Consider the following 14,261-nt stretch of genomic DNA (forward strand, 5'->3'; position numbering starts at 1 on the left):
TTTCCTACCCAAACAGAATTAAAACCAGAACTAGCTACTGTCACTTTGCGAAAGAGTCTGAGAGCAAAGGCCTTGCGCTCACGGCCTCGGTCTTTGATAGACTACAAATCCTACATGGATACTAAACTGCTCGTGGCAAGGTTTCTAGAGCAGTCGTCCTGCACCATGACCCCTGACATACATGAACTAGTGGAAGACATAAAATGTGTTTTAAAATCAGATGAGGAGCACATGGAGGAAGCCATCCACAGTGCCAGCTTCCTTGAGCAGGTAATTGATTATTGCAGCTGAACTCCTATGTTCCTTCACTGCAATTGACATATCTGGCTTTCAGGATGCAGATTCATTTTGTAGCTGCAGTTTTGGAAGACTTGCTGGCCTGTGTCAACTTGGTTTTTGAAAGGAAAAATAATAGTTCAGTCAGAATCAAACAGTTTAGGATTCTTTTTATGCTAGGTACTGAATGTGGTGATGGAAAAATCTAGTCACAATTCTCTTCACATTTCTCCAAGCCTGGAGCTAGTGATAATAAGTGGTGAATCTGTGTCAATATTTTTTATTTATTAACTTTTCACTTCTGAATTTATAAAACTTATAAAATTCATCCCTATGGCAGAGTGAAACAGCAAGAAGGATAAACATATGCTAACTTCATGTGCAGGTAGTGATCATGTTAATGCAGGAAAAATACTCATTATATACTGATGTAGTACTACTGACAAGTATGGAATAATATTTTACTCACTTGGAAAATAACCAAAAGGACTATGATACTTGTGAATGAAGCCTCCAAACTCATTTAGCAAAACATAAAAATATGGACCAGCCCCTTCGATTATCTGCAGCCCTTTAAAGTCTGGATCTGGGAGGCGGATAAGTCTTAGATACACAAATAACACCACAAACAGGGGAAGAAGAGTATGGATCGTCTCTTAATATATCTGCTTTGGTTTGCTAGGTTACTTTCAAATACGAGATTATTTCCTGCTTCTCCAATTCCATACTGAACTAGGAAAGGAGTGGAAATGGCTCAAGTTTTGAAACCAGCCTGTTTGCCATAGGCCTCTTGTTGCTTTTATCCTAAAAAAAAAATCTTTTTAAAAAGCAAAGTGGATGCAACTCATTTGTCTGGATTACTGAATAGTTTTGCTATCGTTAGGAGTAAGTGCTATAGACCCATCAATAAAAGACTAAATTAGAGTCTTTTTAGGTAGCATTCCAAATAAATAAAGTTGTGTACAGGCTCAAATTCACATGTGACTTGACTCTTTTTCAACATACTGAATGGCCCATTTTAGTGTTTTACGATTGTTGGGATTTTCATAATGAGAAGTAACTGTTTTCCTCCCTTGATATAAAAATGTGAATGGAAGGTGTTATAAGGTAAACAAAACTGTACTCCCCCCCTTTTTTGTGAAGGTAATGATCCCTGCGTGTTCATCTATATCAAAGGCATATACGCTGCCTTTTAGAAGGCACCCGGGACTCCTGCACTTGGAGAGCTGTGGGGATGTGAGTACTTTTACTACAGCAGAAACCCGGCGGCCAGAGAGAACACAGAGGTCAGAGCCTGAAGGGTCACATAGTCTCATTGGAGTTGTATGCGAAACAGTGCTCTGAGTGCTATGAGTACTTTTATCAGATGCAATGAACAGACCAGAAAACCACTCTGTGAAAAAACAAGTTAATCTGTATTTCATACTTATTGCTGCTTTTGGAAACAATACTTGAGGACACTGTTGGAAGAGGTTACTTCTAGGAAAACCTCAGAATGTTCCAATTTGAAGCTGTCTTTAAATCAAGTATATTCAGGTGCAATTTGTATATATGAGAAGCACTTTTATTGGGTGTTGGGAAGAAATAAGAGCATGTGTTCAAAGATGTTTGGAAGCAACTGATTCATTCTACTTAAACTTCTGTAGAAGGGCTTTATGCCTCCAGTAGCTGTGGTTTCACTTGCGATCTGCAGTTAATTGCTTGTGTTTTGTCTCCAAGGAAATATGTGATAGAGTTAGCCATTGGAATTGATGTCAAACTAAAAGTGTTCTCTCTCCTCCACCCTTCTCTGGAGATCAATTGGTGCTATACACCCATTAGCAGATGAATCACACCCTCAATCACAACTATTCAGCTGGATAAATATGTAATGGAGAACACCAATGTTGTCCACATGTACTGTGTTAAGAGTAAAAACAAAATTAATATAAAGAGTTTACAATGGGCCTCTCAGCCATTGAATGAACCTGGCTTTAATTTTTTGAACATGCTACCTGAAAGTGTTAAGGAGATAAGGAGAGCCCTCAGAAGAGCGTACATTGCTGTCCCATTCAGGAAAAAGGCTAAGGTGAAAGTACAAGCAACTCTAGCAAGGAAGGACTGCACCTCTGAGTGTTTTCACTACCTTTGGTTGAACAATATACCGTATTTTTCGCTCTATAGGACGCACTTTTTCCCCTCCAAAAATGAAGGGGAAAAGTGTGTGCGTCCTATGGAGAAAATGCAGGCTTTCGCTGAAGCCTGGAGAGCGAGAGGGGTCGGTGCGCACCGACCCCTCTCACGTTCCAGGCTTCAGGAAGCTATCCGCAGGCTTGTAGACAGCTGCCTGCAGCCCGAAACCCAGGGAGCGCGGCGCTGTGCACCCCGGGCTTCGGGCAGCTCTCTGCAAGCCTGCGGAGCCTGGTGGAAGTTCCCACCAGGCTCCGCAGGCTTGCTGATAGCAGGCAGCAGCCCGAGTTCCGGGGAGCGCTGCGCTGCGCACCCCGGGCTTTGGGCAGCTATCCGCAAGCCTTTGGAGCCTGGCGGGAGTTCCCGCCGGGCTCCACAGGCTTGCAGACAGCTGCCTGCAGCCCAAAGCCTGGGGAGCATGGCCCTGTGCACCCTGGGCTCCGGGCAGCTCTCCGCAAGCCTGCGGAGCCCGGCGGGAGTTCCTGATAGCTAGGGATCTTGGGAATTGTAGGCCAAAACGATCTGGAGGGCTGAGGTTGAGGAAACCTGGTCTAGTTAATGGGCTTCGCAGGGTGGTGAACGCTTCCCTCTGTGAGGGAGCCTTCCCAGACCCGCTGAAAGAGGCAGTCATTAAACAGCTTCTAAAAAAACATCTTTAGACCCGGCCAATATAGCCAGCTATTGCCCAGTCTCAAATATTCCATTCTAGGGCAAGGTGATTGAGCGGGTGGTTGCTGAACAACTTCAAGCATGCTTGGAAGATGCGGACAATTTAGATCCCTTCCAGTCAGGATTCAGACCTCATCATGGGACTGAAACTGCCTTGGTCACGCTGGTCAGTGATCTTCGGCAGGCTAGAGACAAAGGTGAGAGCAGTTTCCTAGTTCTGCTGGATCTCTCAGTGGCATTTGAAACCATTGACCATAACATCCTTCTGGACCGCCTAGAGGGGCTGGGAGCTGAAGGCACTGTTAATACAGTGGTTCCGCTTCTTCTTTCTAGGCCATATCCAGAAAGTGTTGTTGGGGGATGAGTGTTCAGACCCCTGGGCTCTCACTTGTGGGGTGCCTCTGGGTTCCGTCCTCTCCCCCATGCTTTTCAACATCTATATGAAGCCGCTGAGAGAGATCATTGGGGGTTGGGCTGGGTCAGTATGCGGATGCTACCCAGCTCTACCTCTCTTTCAGATCAACCAGTGAAGGTCCTGTGTGAGTGTCTGTAGGCAGTTGGAGGATGGATGGCGGCTAACAGATTGAGGTTGAATCTTGACAAGACAGGAGGCGGGCTGGTGTGGAGGACTCCCTGGTCCTGAATGGGGTAACTGTGCCCCTGAAGTATCAGGAGCGCAGCCTGGGAGTCATTTTGGACTCCCAGCTGTCCATGGAGGCTCAGGTCAATTTTGTATCCAGGGCGGCTGTCTACCAGCTCCATCTGGTATGCAGGCTGAGACCCTACCTGCCCGCAGGCAGTCTTGCCAGAGTGGTGCATGCTCTAGTTATCTCCCGCTTGGACTACTGCAATGCGCTCTATGTGGGGCTACCTTTGAAGGTGACCCAGAAACTACAACTAATCCAGAATGCTACAGCTAGACTGGTGACTGGGAGCGGCCACTGAGACCACATTACACTGGTCTTGAAAGACCTACATTGGCTCCCAGTACGTTCCTGAGCACAATTCAAAGTGTTGGTGCTAACCTTGAAAGCCCAGTATACCTGAAGGAGCGTCTCCACCCCCATCGTTCAGCCCAGACACTGAGGTGCAGCGCCGAGGGCTTTCTGGTGGTTCCTTCACTACAAGAAGTGAATTTACAGGGAACCAGACAGAGGGCCTTCTCGGTAATGGTGCCTGCCCTGTGGAACGCCCTCCCACCAGATGTCAAACAAAAAAACCACCAAACTTTTAGAAGACATCTGAAGGCAGCTCTGTTTAGTGAAGCTTTTAATATCTGAAGGAATATTGTATTTTAATCTTTTGTTGGAAGCCTCCAAGAGTGCCTGGGGAAACCCAGCCAGATGGGCAGGGTAGAAATAATAAATTTCTTAATCTTATGTAAAGCACTCCTTTTAAGTTGTTTGTGAGACATAACTATTTCAACTATTTCAAAGTACAATTACACTCATCTCTTTAGATGTTAAAAGTAAATTATGCTTCATAATGTTCTTCCTCACTCTGTGCATATTTGTAAGGGCAAAGCAAGTTAATCTAGTGATTTTCACCAATATTCTTTTATGTCAAAAAAATGGAGGGCTGAATCATTAACTGCAGCTTCTTGTAAAAGTGGGAGTTGTTATGACCATGGAGAGTTCTCTGCCCAACATGGATACAAATATTTATGGAGTTCTGGAAGGTTGTGGAAATGGAAATCCATTAATAACAAGGTAGTTCAATCAGAATAAACCTTCCTAGTTCAACATTAATGAAGTTTTGGCTATAACCTAATGCCTTTTTTGGTTTGTTTCATTTTTTATTGTTGCAAATCTTACAGACATTAGCACTCTGTTAAGTAAAGGAATGTAGCACACATGAATACATCACAACAAAACAGAGGCCAAAAAAATAAAAATAAAGTAAAAAAATAACCACCCCATCCCACCCACAAGCTGCATTACAGAGAAAGGGGTCAGAAACCTGTGATAAGAGTCTGAGAAATTACATTCAGTAAATGTGCAGTACCAACATTCCAGGTTCACATTTATATGGAGGGAGAGAGAGAGAGAGAGCGAGAGAGAGCTCATCAAGTTTAGTGTTTACAAGAACAATATTGTTACAAATACAATACTATACTTCTCCTGACGCATTTCAATGATTTCTATTCACCCTCTTTACAGAACAGTAGTATAAATTTCATATTCTTTAGTACTGTGCTCAGTCCCTATGTATACACACACACACACACACACACACACACACACAAACACGCTTGCCATCTTCAGACACAGATTTCTTTTTATTCCCAGAAGTACAAAGACCTCCCCTCCCGCTCCCCAAAAGCTTGTACTTGAAAAATCCCCAAACATATTGCAAATTATAATGCAATTCAGACACACACATAGAAAAATGGTAAATCAAGAGGCAATTTCAACTGTTTTGTAAACATGGAAGAATTAATAAAGTACACAAGTAGGCAACTATCATTCTTGCTGAGTTTAGCAAACTTGAAGTATAAAATAAATTCTTCCTTTGATCCCAATACAGTACGTAATGCTTACTAGAATTTCTTAACAAGCTGTTAAAACATCAATTTTAACATAACCTTTCAGTCCATATGGTTCTTTAACATTGAGAGGTCTAGAGCTGGAAATCAGGTCACAAGTCAGATTCCCTATGTACAAGCAGCACAACACTGCAACCGTGCTGAGAAATGTCCACATGAACCAGGTTGTATGTGAACATAGTTGACAATGTTTTTTGTAATTGTGACAGCACTTTCCCAAACTTCTGCAGTTCTAAGCAGCAGCAGCGGTTTGTTTCCATGTCTGGCTCCCCCTTCCACTGCACCTGTGAGGCCCTGTGTGCGATAGCCCTGTGTGTGTGAAAGCAATGTGAAACTTATGATGGGAGCAATAAAGGCCAAGCCCAAAGAGGTTTAGGACATTGATAATTTTACTCTCATGTAATACTTTGAAAGACATCGAGTTATGGACATGGTTAAGTTTCCACCAGTAATGGTCTGATTTTATATATATATATCCATTCCAGTCCCATTTATATCCTAGTATCTTGGATGTTTAATAACAGCTGTGAAAAGATGCCTCTTGGCTAAACCTGAAAAAGAAATAGATCTATTCTGTGAGTCAACATGGTTAAGTGGTTGGGCTTTCAAGACCAGCTTTTCATTCAGGGATTTTCTGGAAAAGCTGTTCTGTATATAAAGAAACAAGATTTTCCTGATTGGGTGTCGATAAGATGAATAATGGCTTAGGACAGGCATAGGCAAACTCAGCCCTCCAGATGTTTTGAGACTACAATTCCCATCATCCTTGACAACTGGTCCCGTTAGCTAAGGATGATGGGAGTTGTAGTCCCAAAACATCTGGAGGTCGAGTTTGCGTATGCCTGGCTTAGGAAGAAGAAAGTGTGTTTCCTTGTGGGAAGCGGGAAGAAAGTTGGAAAAAAATGGTGAACAACACTATGTATAATTTAATTTTATATGTTCTCTACATTTGCTACTTTTGCATTTAATTAAGGAACTTAGGGGTTGTGTGCTGTTATGTAAAGTCCATTCAAAACATCTTACTGAATCTAGGTAGCCTCAGACTAAGTACAAACTATGGCTGTTAATCTGGAATACCAGCATTACTATCTTTAGAGATCCCATGGTTCAGAATCCCTTTAATTTAATAAAAGAGTTGTGCAGTGTTGTTCTCTGAAGATATTCAACTCCTATATTTCTTTGCATCATTATTTGGCCTAGTCAAAAGGATACTGATAGTTCTCTTTTCTACTGCAACTCCCTATTTCAGAAGTGAAAATGCAATCCTTGCACGCTTCCCATTGTCCTGGTAGTAAAGCTGTAATGACACACAAAATCCACATTTTTCAAGGCCATTTTTGAGACACAGTGCGGCCTTTTCTCCCTCTCCAACTTTTTGTTCATTTACACCTCACTCCCCCTGCATCACAGCTAAATAACTTCAATAGGCTGTAAATCCTACAGCTGAAAATAATTCTTCTGGTTTTGCTTTGGAAAAAATGTGGCCAATTTTTTTGGAAAAAGACTTTGCTTACATACATTTGCTAATGGTTTCTTATCTAGCATGCTGTCCAGGTCCACACCACTTTGTGGTGGTGCAATAAAGCAACAGCATCTGACACCGGCCAAAACATGAAGCCAAATATGCACAAGTCCTGCCTCCTCCAATGCAGAGTTGCCTCTTGGTTTCCGTGGGCTGAGGGGTTAGCCAAGTGAAGAAGATATTGTTGCTAGACTTGTCCAGGTTGAAATATTTCTCTCTCTCTCTTATTATCTCCTATAAGACCACTACAGAGTGAGTCTTTTAAAAGAGGCCCCGTGGAAAATGTGTACTCTGTATCCACAGGGCCTCTTTTAAAGGACTCACCCTGTATATGGGCAATATTATGCAACTGTACATGAACAATTCGTTTGTGAATAAAGAAAGGGAATTAACATTCCATTCCTTAGCCTCCCTAACAACTTGTGTGTATCGCAGGGCTTGGTTGTGGCTCAAGCATCTGTTACACAACCAGCTCCTTTCCTTCCTAGAACTTCCATGGCTGTAGTGGGAAGTAGGATCCACATGTAACACCCATGCAGGGCACTGAATCCCATCAGAATCTGCAACATGTGTGCATATCCATGCAACATGCAAACACCCCCAACCCCTTCCCCTGATACGTCAGTGTTGCCCTGGACAGTAAATTGGGCTGCCACTTTATCAGTAGTATTCCAGATTTCCTACCCCCTACACACAATATTAGGTTCCAGAAATGCAGCTCTCTTTCCTCCAAAGAATACTGGGACCCCTTGAAGAGCAACACATGTATTGTGAATGACACAATCTTTTGTGGGCTCTGCCCCAAAAAGGATCATGCCATAATAAATTTTTAAGTGTTTAAGGTGCCACAGGAGCATATTACAGTCTATGGACTCCTTTGATTTTAAATATTATGACCAAAGCCTTTTGCAATGCTCTTTCATTGCACGAGCATCTACAGTAAGTGAGCATACCCTTTTAGTATCCCAGGCATGGGATTAACTTTACATATATTTATATATATATTTATATATATATATATTACAAAATAAATTAAGTTTATACCTTCCACTATTTTGCTATGGTCCAAAATTAATGAGAAATTTTCTTTTTTAAAAAAATTAAATACAAACTTTTGGACCAAAGATATGTTAGAAGTAAACTGGCTCAAAACAAAACCATTTGGAACTGCATGTAGACTTGCTGAAATACATAAATATCAAGCATACAGTTTTAAAATGTGACAGCCTATCAGCCCACAGACACATTCATACATACACAAATGGAAAAAAAGTTAGAAAGTTAAGATCTGACAGCAGTATTGTCCACACACCCCACACTGTTTCTGGTGGACCACTCAATCTTAGAAAGTACAGAACAGAAAAGCCATTGCAAGAAAAATCATGCTGCACATGACAAACAGGAGACTTTGGGGAGTGTGTGAGGTGGTGGAGAAAGACCTTGCAGCATCATCTCTAGACAATGTACATTTTATTCCCAGAGGATTTTCAGCATGGGATGAGCAGAACCCAGCAGCAGCCCCCTCCCCATAGACAGGTGTTGAGCTACATTAGGAAAGCAGAGCTCACCTGAAAGACAAGGTGTCATCCCATTTCCTTTTTCAAACACATCACAACTTTTTCTTTAGGGCAAAATTGTCAGCTTGTTGCTAACATACACCTAACAGCAGCTATGTAGGATAAAACAAATCTGCATCCTTTCTGTCACTCAAAGAAGAGAATTTTACCTATTTGGTAAAAAGAGCTTTCTAACTTTATTTTCTATCCTAACAGCCAGAGAGGCATAAAATGATGTAGCTGGAACAAGTGTGTGTGTGTGTGTGTGTGTGCGCGCGTGCGTGAACAAGAAATTCTTGGTTAGTTTTCTGTTTTGTGAAGAATTACATAAAACTAGTAGTAAAAGGGTGCAACCCAAAATGTCATCTTGTACACAGAATGATAAAAGGTGAGAAACAAGAGTGAGACATGTTGCTGCAGAAATAAAAATGCAGCACAAGAAAACTCCACTAACGAGGAAAAGTGTCTCCCCTGCACACTGGGTGCGACAACTTTAGATGTAAACCGGTTGTTCCTGTGCGGTCAAGAGTCTGTACATGGCAGCTGGCATGGTCTTCATATGAATCTGGACAAAGGAAAGAAAGACTGGCGTCAGTTTCATATATGCGTTTTCCAAACATTCACAGTTAGCCTTCTGAAAACCGAAGGGCTCCTTCCATTTGCGCAAGGGACTGAGACCTAGCAGAGGTGCCCCCTGGAGGTGGAAGAACGGGATTTTAGCTTAGCTGAACTCCTTCCCATGGCAGCTTGCCAGCTTCACACACTGTTGTGGAGGGTTTCCCATGCCTCTAGAACAGATTTGTGGGGTTTGCAGGGAGAAGGAAAAGTAAGCAAGGAAAATCCTGTGAATGGAGTTCTGCTTATGGAAATACTTCTTGCAACCCTTTGTGTTCAGGAATGAGGGAGATGTTCAACAAAAGGGGAAAGGAAAGAAAGAGTGTATCCTAAATTAAGGTACAGTACTTGAGTTTCTACATTTTTGCAAAGACTGCAACACCATCCATGTCGTCTAAGTTAGAAGTCCCACCGAACTCAGTGGGACTTACTGAGTTCAAGTAAATATAGACATCATCAGCAGATGCAAACATTAACCATATGAGAACAAGTGTGCTACAGTTATCTTCAGTCTTTTCAGACCCAGGACACATCTCTAAGCATGTTTATTAATTTATTTTATAATAATCATTTATTTTTTCCTCCTCACTTGCATCATCTGTATTTCTTCATCTCCTTCAATCTTTAATACATCAACAAAAAGAAAACACTATTGTAGCATGGGGACTAGTTCAAGCAATTTTAAATTGGGATATTATCAAATTGTGGGGTGCAACCTACCTCCACAGCTGTAGTGAATAAAATAATAATAATAATAATAATAATAATAATAATAATAATAATAATAATATATTTCTACCCTGCCCATCTGGCTGTGTTTCGCCATCCACTATGGGCGGCTTCCAACAAAAGATTAAAAAAAGATAAACAACAAACATTAAAAACTTCCCTAAACAGGGCTGCCTTCAGATGTCTTCAAAAAGTCAGCTAGTTGTTTATTTCCTTGAGATCTGGTGGGAGGGCGTTCCACAGGGTGGGCGCCACCACCAAGAAGGCCCTCTGCCTGGTTCCCTGTAACCTCACTTCTCACAGTGAGGGAAACACCAGAAGGAAATGTATGGGAGCCAATGTAGGTCTTTCAAGAGTCATCGGCGGCCTTTCCCAGTCATCAGTCTAGCTGCCACATTCTGGGTTAGTTGTAGTTTCCGGGTCACCTTCAAAGGTAGCCCCACGTAGAGAGCGCTGCAGTAGTCCAAGCGGGAGATAAATAGAGCATGCACCACTCTGGCAAGACAGTCTGCAGGCCGGTAGGGTCTCAGCCTGCGTACCGGATGGAGCTGGTAGAGAGCTGCCCTGGACACAGAATTGACCTGCGCCTCCATGGACAGCTGGGAATCCAAAATGACTCCCAGGCTGTGCACCTGGTCCTTCAGGGGCACAGTTACCCCATTCAGAACCAGGGTGTTCTCCACACCAGCCCACCTCTGTCCCCAAAATAGTACTTCTCTTGTCAGGATTCAACCTCAATCTGTTAGCCGTGATCCATCCGCCAACCGCCTCCAGACACTCAAACAGGACCTTCACCACCTTCACTGGTTCTTATTTAAAAGAGAGGTTGAGCTGGGTATCAAACCCCCTGATCTCCACCAGCGGCTTTATATAGTTGTTAAAAGGCATGAGGCAAGAGGACGGAACTTTGAGGCTTGTGGTGTCACAAGTGAGAGCCCAGGGGTCTGAACACTCATCCTCCAATACCACTTTCTGGACACGACCCAGGAGGAAGGAATGGAACCACTGTATAACAGTGCCCCCAGCTACCAGCCCCTCTAGATGGTCCAGAAGGATGTCATGGTCAATGGTATCTAAGGCCGCTGAGAGATTCAGCAGAACTAGAAAACAGCTTTCACCTTTGTCCCTTGCCCGCCGGAGATCATCGACCAGCGCGACCAAGGCAGTTTCAGTCCCATGATGAGGCCTGAATCCCGACTGGAAAGGGATCCAAATGGTCCGCTTCTACCATGTATGCCTGGAGTTGTTCAGCAACCACCCACTCAATCACCTTGCCCAAGAATGGAAGATTTGAGACTGGGCAATAGCTGGCTATATTGGCCGGGTCTAAAGATGTTTTTTTAGAAGCTGTTTAATGACTGCCTCTTTCAGCGGGTCTGGGAAGGCTCCCTCACAGAGGGAAGCGTTCACCACCCTGCGAAGCCCATTAACTAGACCAGGTTTCCTCAACCTCAGCCCTCCAGATCGTTTTGGCCTACAATTCCCAAGATCCCTAGCTATCAGGACCAGTGGTCAGGGATGATGGGAATTGTAGTCTCAAAACATCTGTAGGGTCGAGGTTGAGGAAGCCAGGCCTAGACCTTCCCGGCTCACTTTTATGAGCCAGGATGGGCAAGGATCAAGGAGACAGGTGGTTGGTTTCACTTGTCCAAACAGCCTGTCCACATCCTGGGAGGTAACAGATTGGAATTGATCCCACGCAACTTGACTAGACAGGACTCTAGTACTCTCCCACCCTGGCCCAGCTCTCACGGTGGAGTCTACCTCTTTCCAAATCTGAGTGACTTTATCTGCAAAAAAACTTTTACCAGGCCCCGATGGCAAAATTGTTACCAGGCCCCGATGGAAAGGTGGTTCCATTAAATTGCGAACCACCTTAAAGAGTCTCCTGCTACTATTTTCTGCAGATGCAATAGAGGCGGTGAAGAAAGTCCTCTTTGCTATCGCTATCGCCACTTGGTAGGCTCGATGTTGAGCTCTATCTCGTGTCCAGTCTGATTCAAAATGGGTTTTCTGCCACTGGCGCTCTAGCCGTCTCAGCGATTGTTTCATCGCCCTCAGCTCCAGGGAAAACCATGGGCTGTCTTGGCTCCATGCAATCGGAGCGGACGCTTCAGAGCCAGACAGTCGATAGCCCTGGTTAACTCCACATTCCAGCGGGCCACCAGGGATTCAGCTGAAAGGCCATCAACATGGGATAAAGCATCCCCTACCACTCTCTGGAAACCTTTTGGGTATCCATTAAGTGGTGGGGGCAGACCTTGCCAATTGGTCCACCTCCCTGCAGAGGGGAAGGGTCGCAGAGAAGTCCAGTTGCACCAGGAAGTGATCTGAGCATGGCACTAGAGAGCTGGACTAGGGAGAGCCAAATGAAATGCCTTCTCAGTTTGTTAACCTAGGTGTAGCATTAGGAAGCATTAGGAAGCTTCCATTCAGCTGATTGCGGCATCATGTGTTCCTGTGAGGTAAGCCAGAATGGTGGAGGATCTTGAAGGAAGGAAGCCAAGGGCTCACCTGAGCCCTGAGCCCAGTGCCTTATCCCTTAGCCCAACATATCTAATCAATTTGATGTGAGGATAAGCCCCAAGTTGCTGGAAGGAAAAAAGAAAACATACAGAGGTAAATGTTTGTACAACTAGATCCATGGCCATTCAATGTACTTCATGAGAAAGCCACACACAGCAGGAAGGGCTGACCTGCCCACACCTGTGATCTCCTTTGGTGCCAAAATGGCCTAGGGGGGGAGTGAAAATTGCCAGCTCCTACCTCACCAACAGCATTTGAAAGAATGTGAACAATCTTTTCATGAGGTGTTGCTACAACACTTTGCCCATTTATTTCAATGATTCGGTGACCCACTCGTACGCCTCCTCGCTCTGCAATGCCTCCTCGCATAAGGCTACAGATCTGGAAAGAGAAGATGCAAAAGAATGACAGCACACCATGTGAGGCCCTGGAACCATGAAAAGGCAGGAGCTGCCATTAGACCAACGTTGAATTCACACATCAGACATTAAAAACTTCCCTAAACAGGGCTGCCTTTAGATGTTTTCTAAAAGTCAGGTATTTGTTTATTTCCTTGACATCTGATGGGAGGGCGTTCTACAGGACGGGTGCCACTACCGAGAAGGCCCTTTGCCTGGTTCCTAATACAGTGGTACCTCAGGTTAAGTACTTAATTTGTTCCGGAGGTCCGTTCTTAATCTGAAACTGTTCTTAACTTGAAGCACCACTTTAGCTAATGGGGCCTCCTGCTGCCGCCGCGCCGCCAGAGCACGATTTCTGTTCTCATCCTGAAGCAAAGTTCTTAACCTGAAGCACTATTTCTGGGTTAGCAGAGTCTGTAACCTGAAGCGTATGTGTCAGAGCTGCCTCTAGGTCCCAGCTCACAGAGGACCAACGCTAGGCTGTCGTTATGTACAAAAGTCTTTATTGAAGTTCAATTTCCATTTCAAAGCCGCAGCGCGCAGCTCTACGTCTTAAAGCCTAGAACGGCGAAGTACCGTCTGAGTCTCCTCCCCTATGACACCAGTTTAAGATCCTAGCTCTGCTCCACCTTTTACGCTGCTCTCTCCTCCTCTGGGTCCTCCTGCCCGCTGGGGCATTGCCCTTTCTGGACTCTTCCGACGCTGAGTCGCTTAGCTCCTCCCCCTCCCTCTGGCGGGCTTTAGGACCCGGTTCCCAATCCTCACTCTCTGCTGTCCCGCGCTCCTGTACATTTGAACTTGCCTCTCGCGCCAACCCAGTGACCTTCCTCCTGACCGTTACACTACTTCTGTCACTGCTTCCCTCTTCCGGGATACTGGCTGGATCTGACCTCCCCTCCGTTGTCTGACTCTCCGATGGAGGTGTGGTCAGCCCTGCCTTATCTTCTCTCCCTGGTGGGGAATGCACTGGCCCCGATCCTTGGGACTCTTCCCCCCCACTCTGCTCTGGTGGGGAAGCTGGTCCTGATTTCCAACTACTGCTCTGGGAGTCCCTGCTCCCCCCTTGCTCCTGGGGCGTTCCCCTTGGGAACCCCCTACCCCTGGCCACTGGCGCCCCCTTCTGTGAATCTTCCGATTCGCTGGAGAGGCTCATGGAATCCCTCGGTCCACTGTCCTCTTCTCCTACGCTCCCCTTGGATTCCTCCCCCTCGCTCTCCATCTCCTCTCCTCCCTGTGCCTCTGCTCCTGAACCC

At 44.7% G+C, this 14,261-nt stretch overlaps 2 protein-coding genes across 11 annotated transcripts in view; one reads left to right on the forward strand and one right to left on the reverse strand.

Annotated features, from left to right (window-relative positions):
* Window positions 1–3: 3 nt before the first annotated feature.
* ENTREP1 (endosomal transmembrane epsin interactor 1) lies at window positions 4–2,242 on the forward strand (the record flags this gene model as incomplete). The annotated part of the gene is made up of 2 exons (XM_079996227.1): window positions 4–270; window positions 1,420–2,242. Coding segments are annotated over 2 exons (468 nt in total), but the record flags the coding sequence as incomplete, so codon positions are not given.
* Window positions 2,243–4,888: 2,646 nt separating this feature from the next.
* Window positions 4,889–14,261, reverse strand: part of APBA1 (amyloid beta precursor protein binding family A member 1) — a 115,468-nt gene continuing 106,095 nt past the window's right edge. For all 10 annotated transcript variants that reach the window (XM_079996056.1, XM_079996057.1, XM_079996055.1 and 7 more), the window contains 2 exons: window positions 12,848–12,988; window positions 4,889–9,302 (listed from right to left, as the gene is read on the reverse strand). In XM_079996056.1, the coding sequence (XP_079852182.1) occupies window positions 9,231–9,302; window positions 12,848–12,988 (213 nt within the window). In that variant the 3' untranslated portion in view covers window positions 4,889–9,230. The remainder of the gene's footprint in view (window positions 9,303–12,847; window positions 12,989–14,261) is intronic.

Source organism: Podarcis cretensis (genome assembly GCF_951804945.1).
Source record: "Podarcis cretensis genome assembly, chromosome: 11".
In the NCBI taxonomy this organism is placed as follows: domain Eukaryota; kingdom Metazoa; phylum Chordata; class Lepidosauria; order Squamata; family Lacertidae; genus Podarcis; species Podarcis cretensis.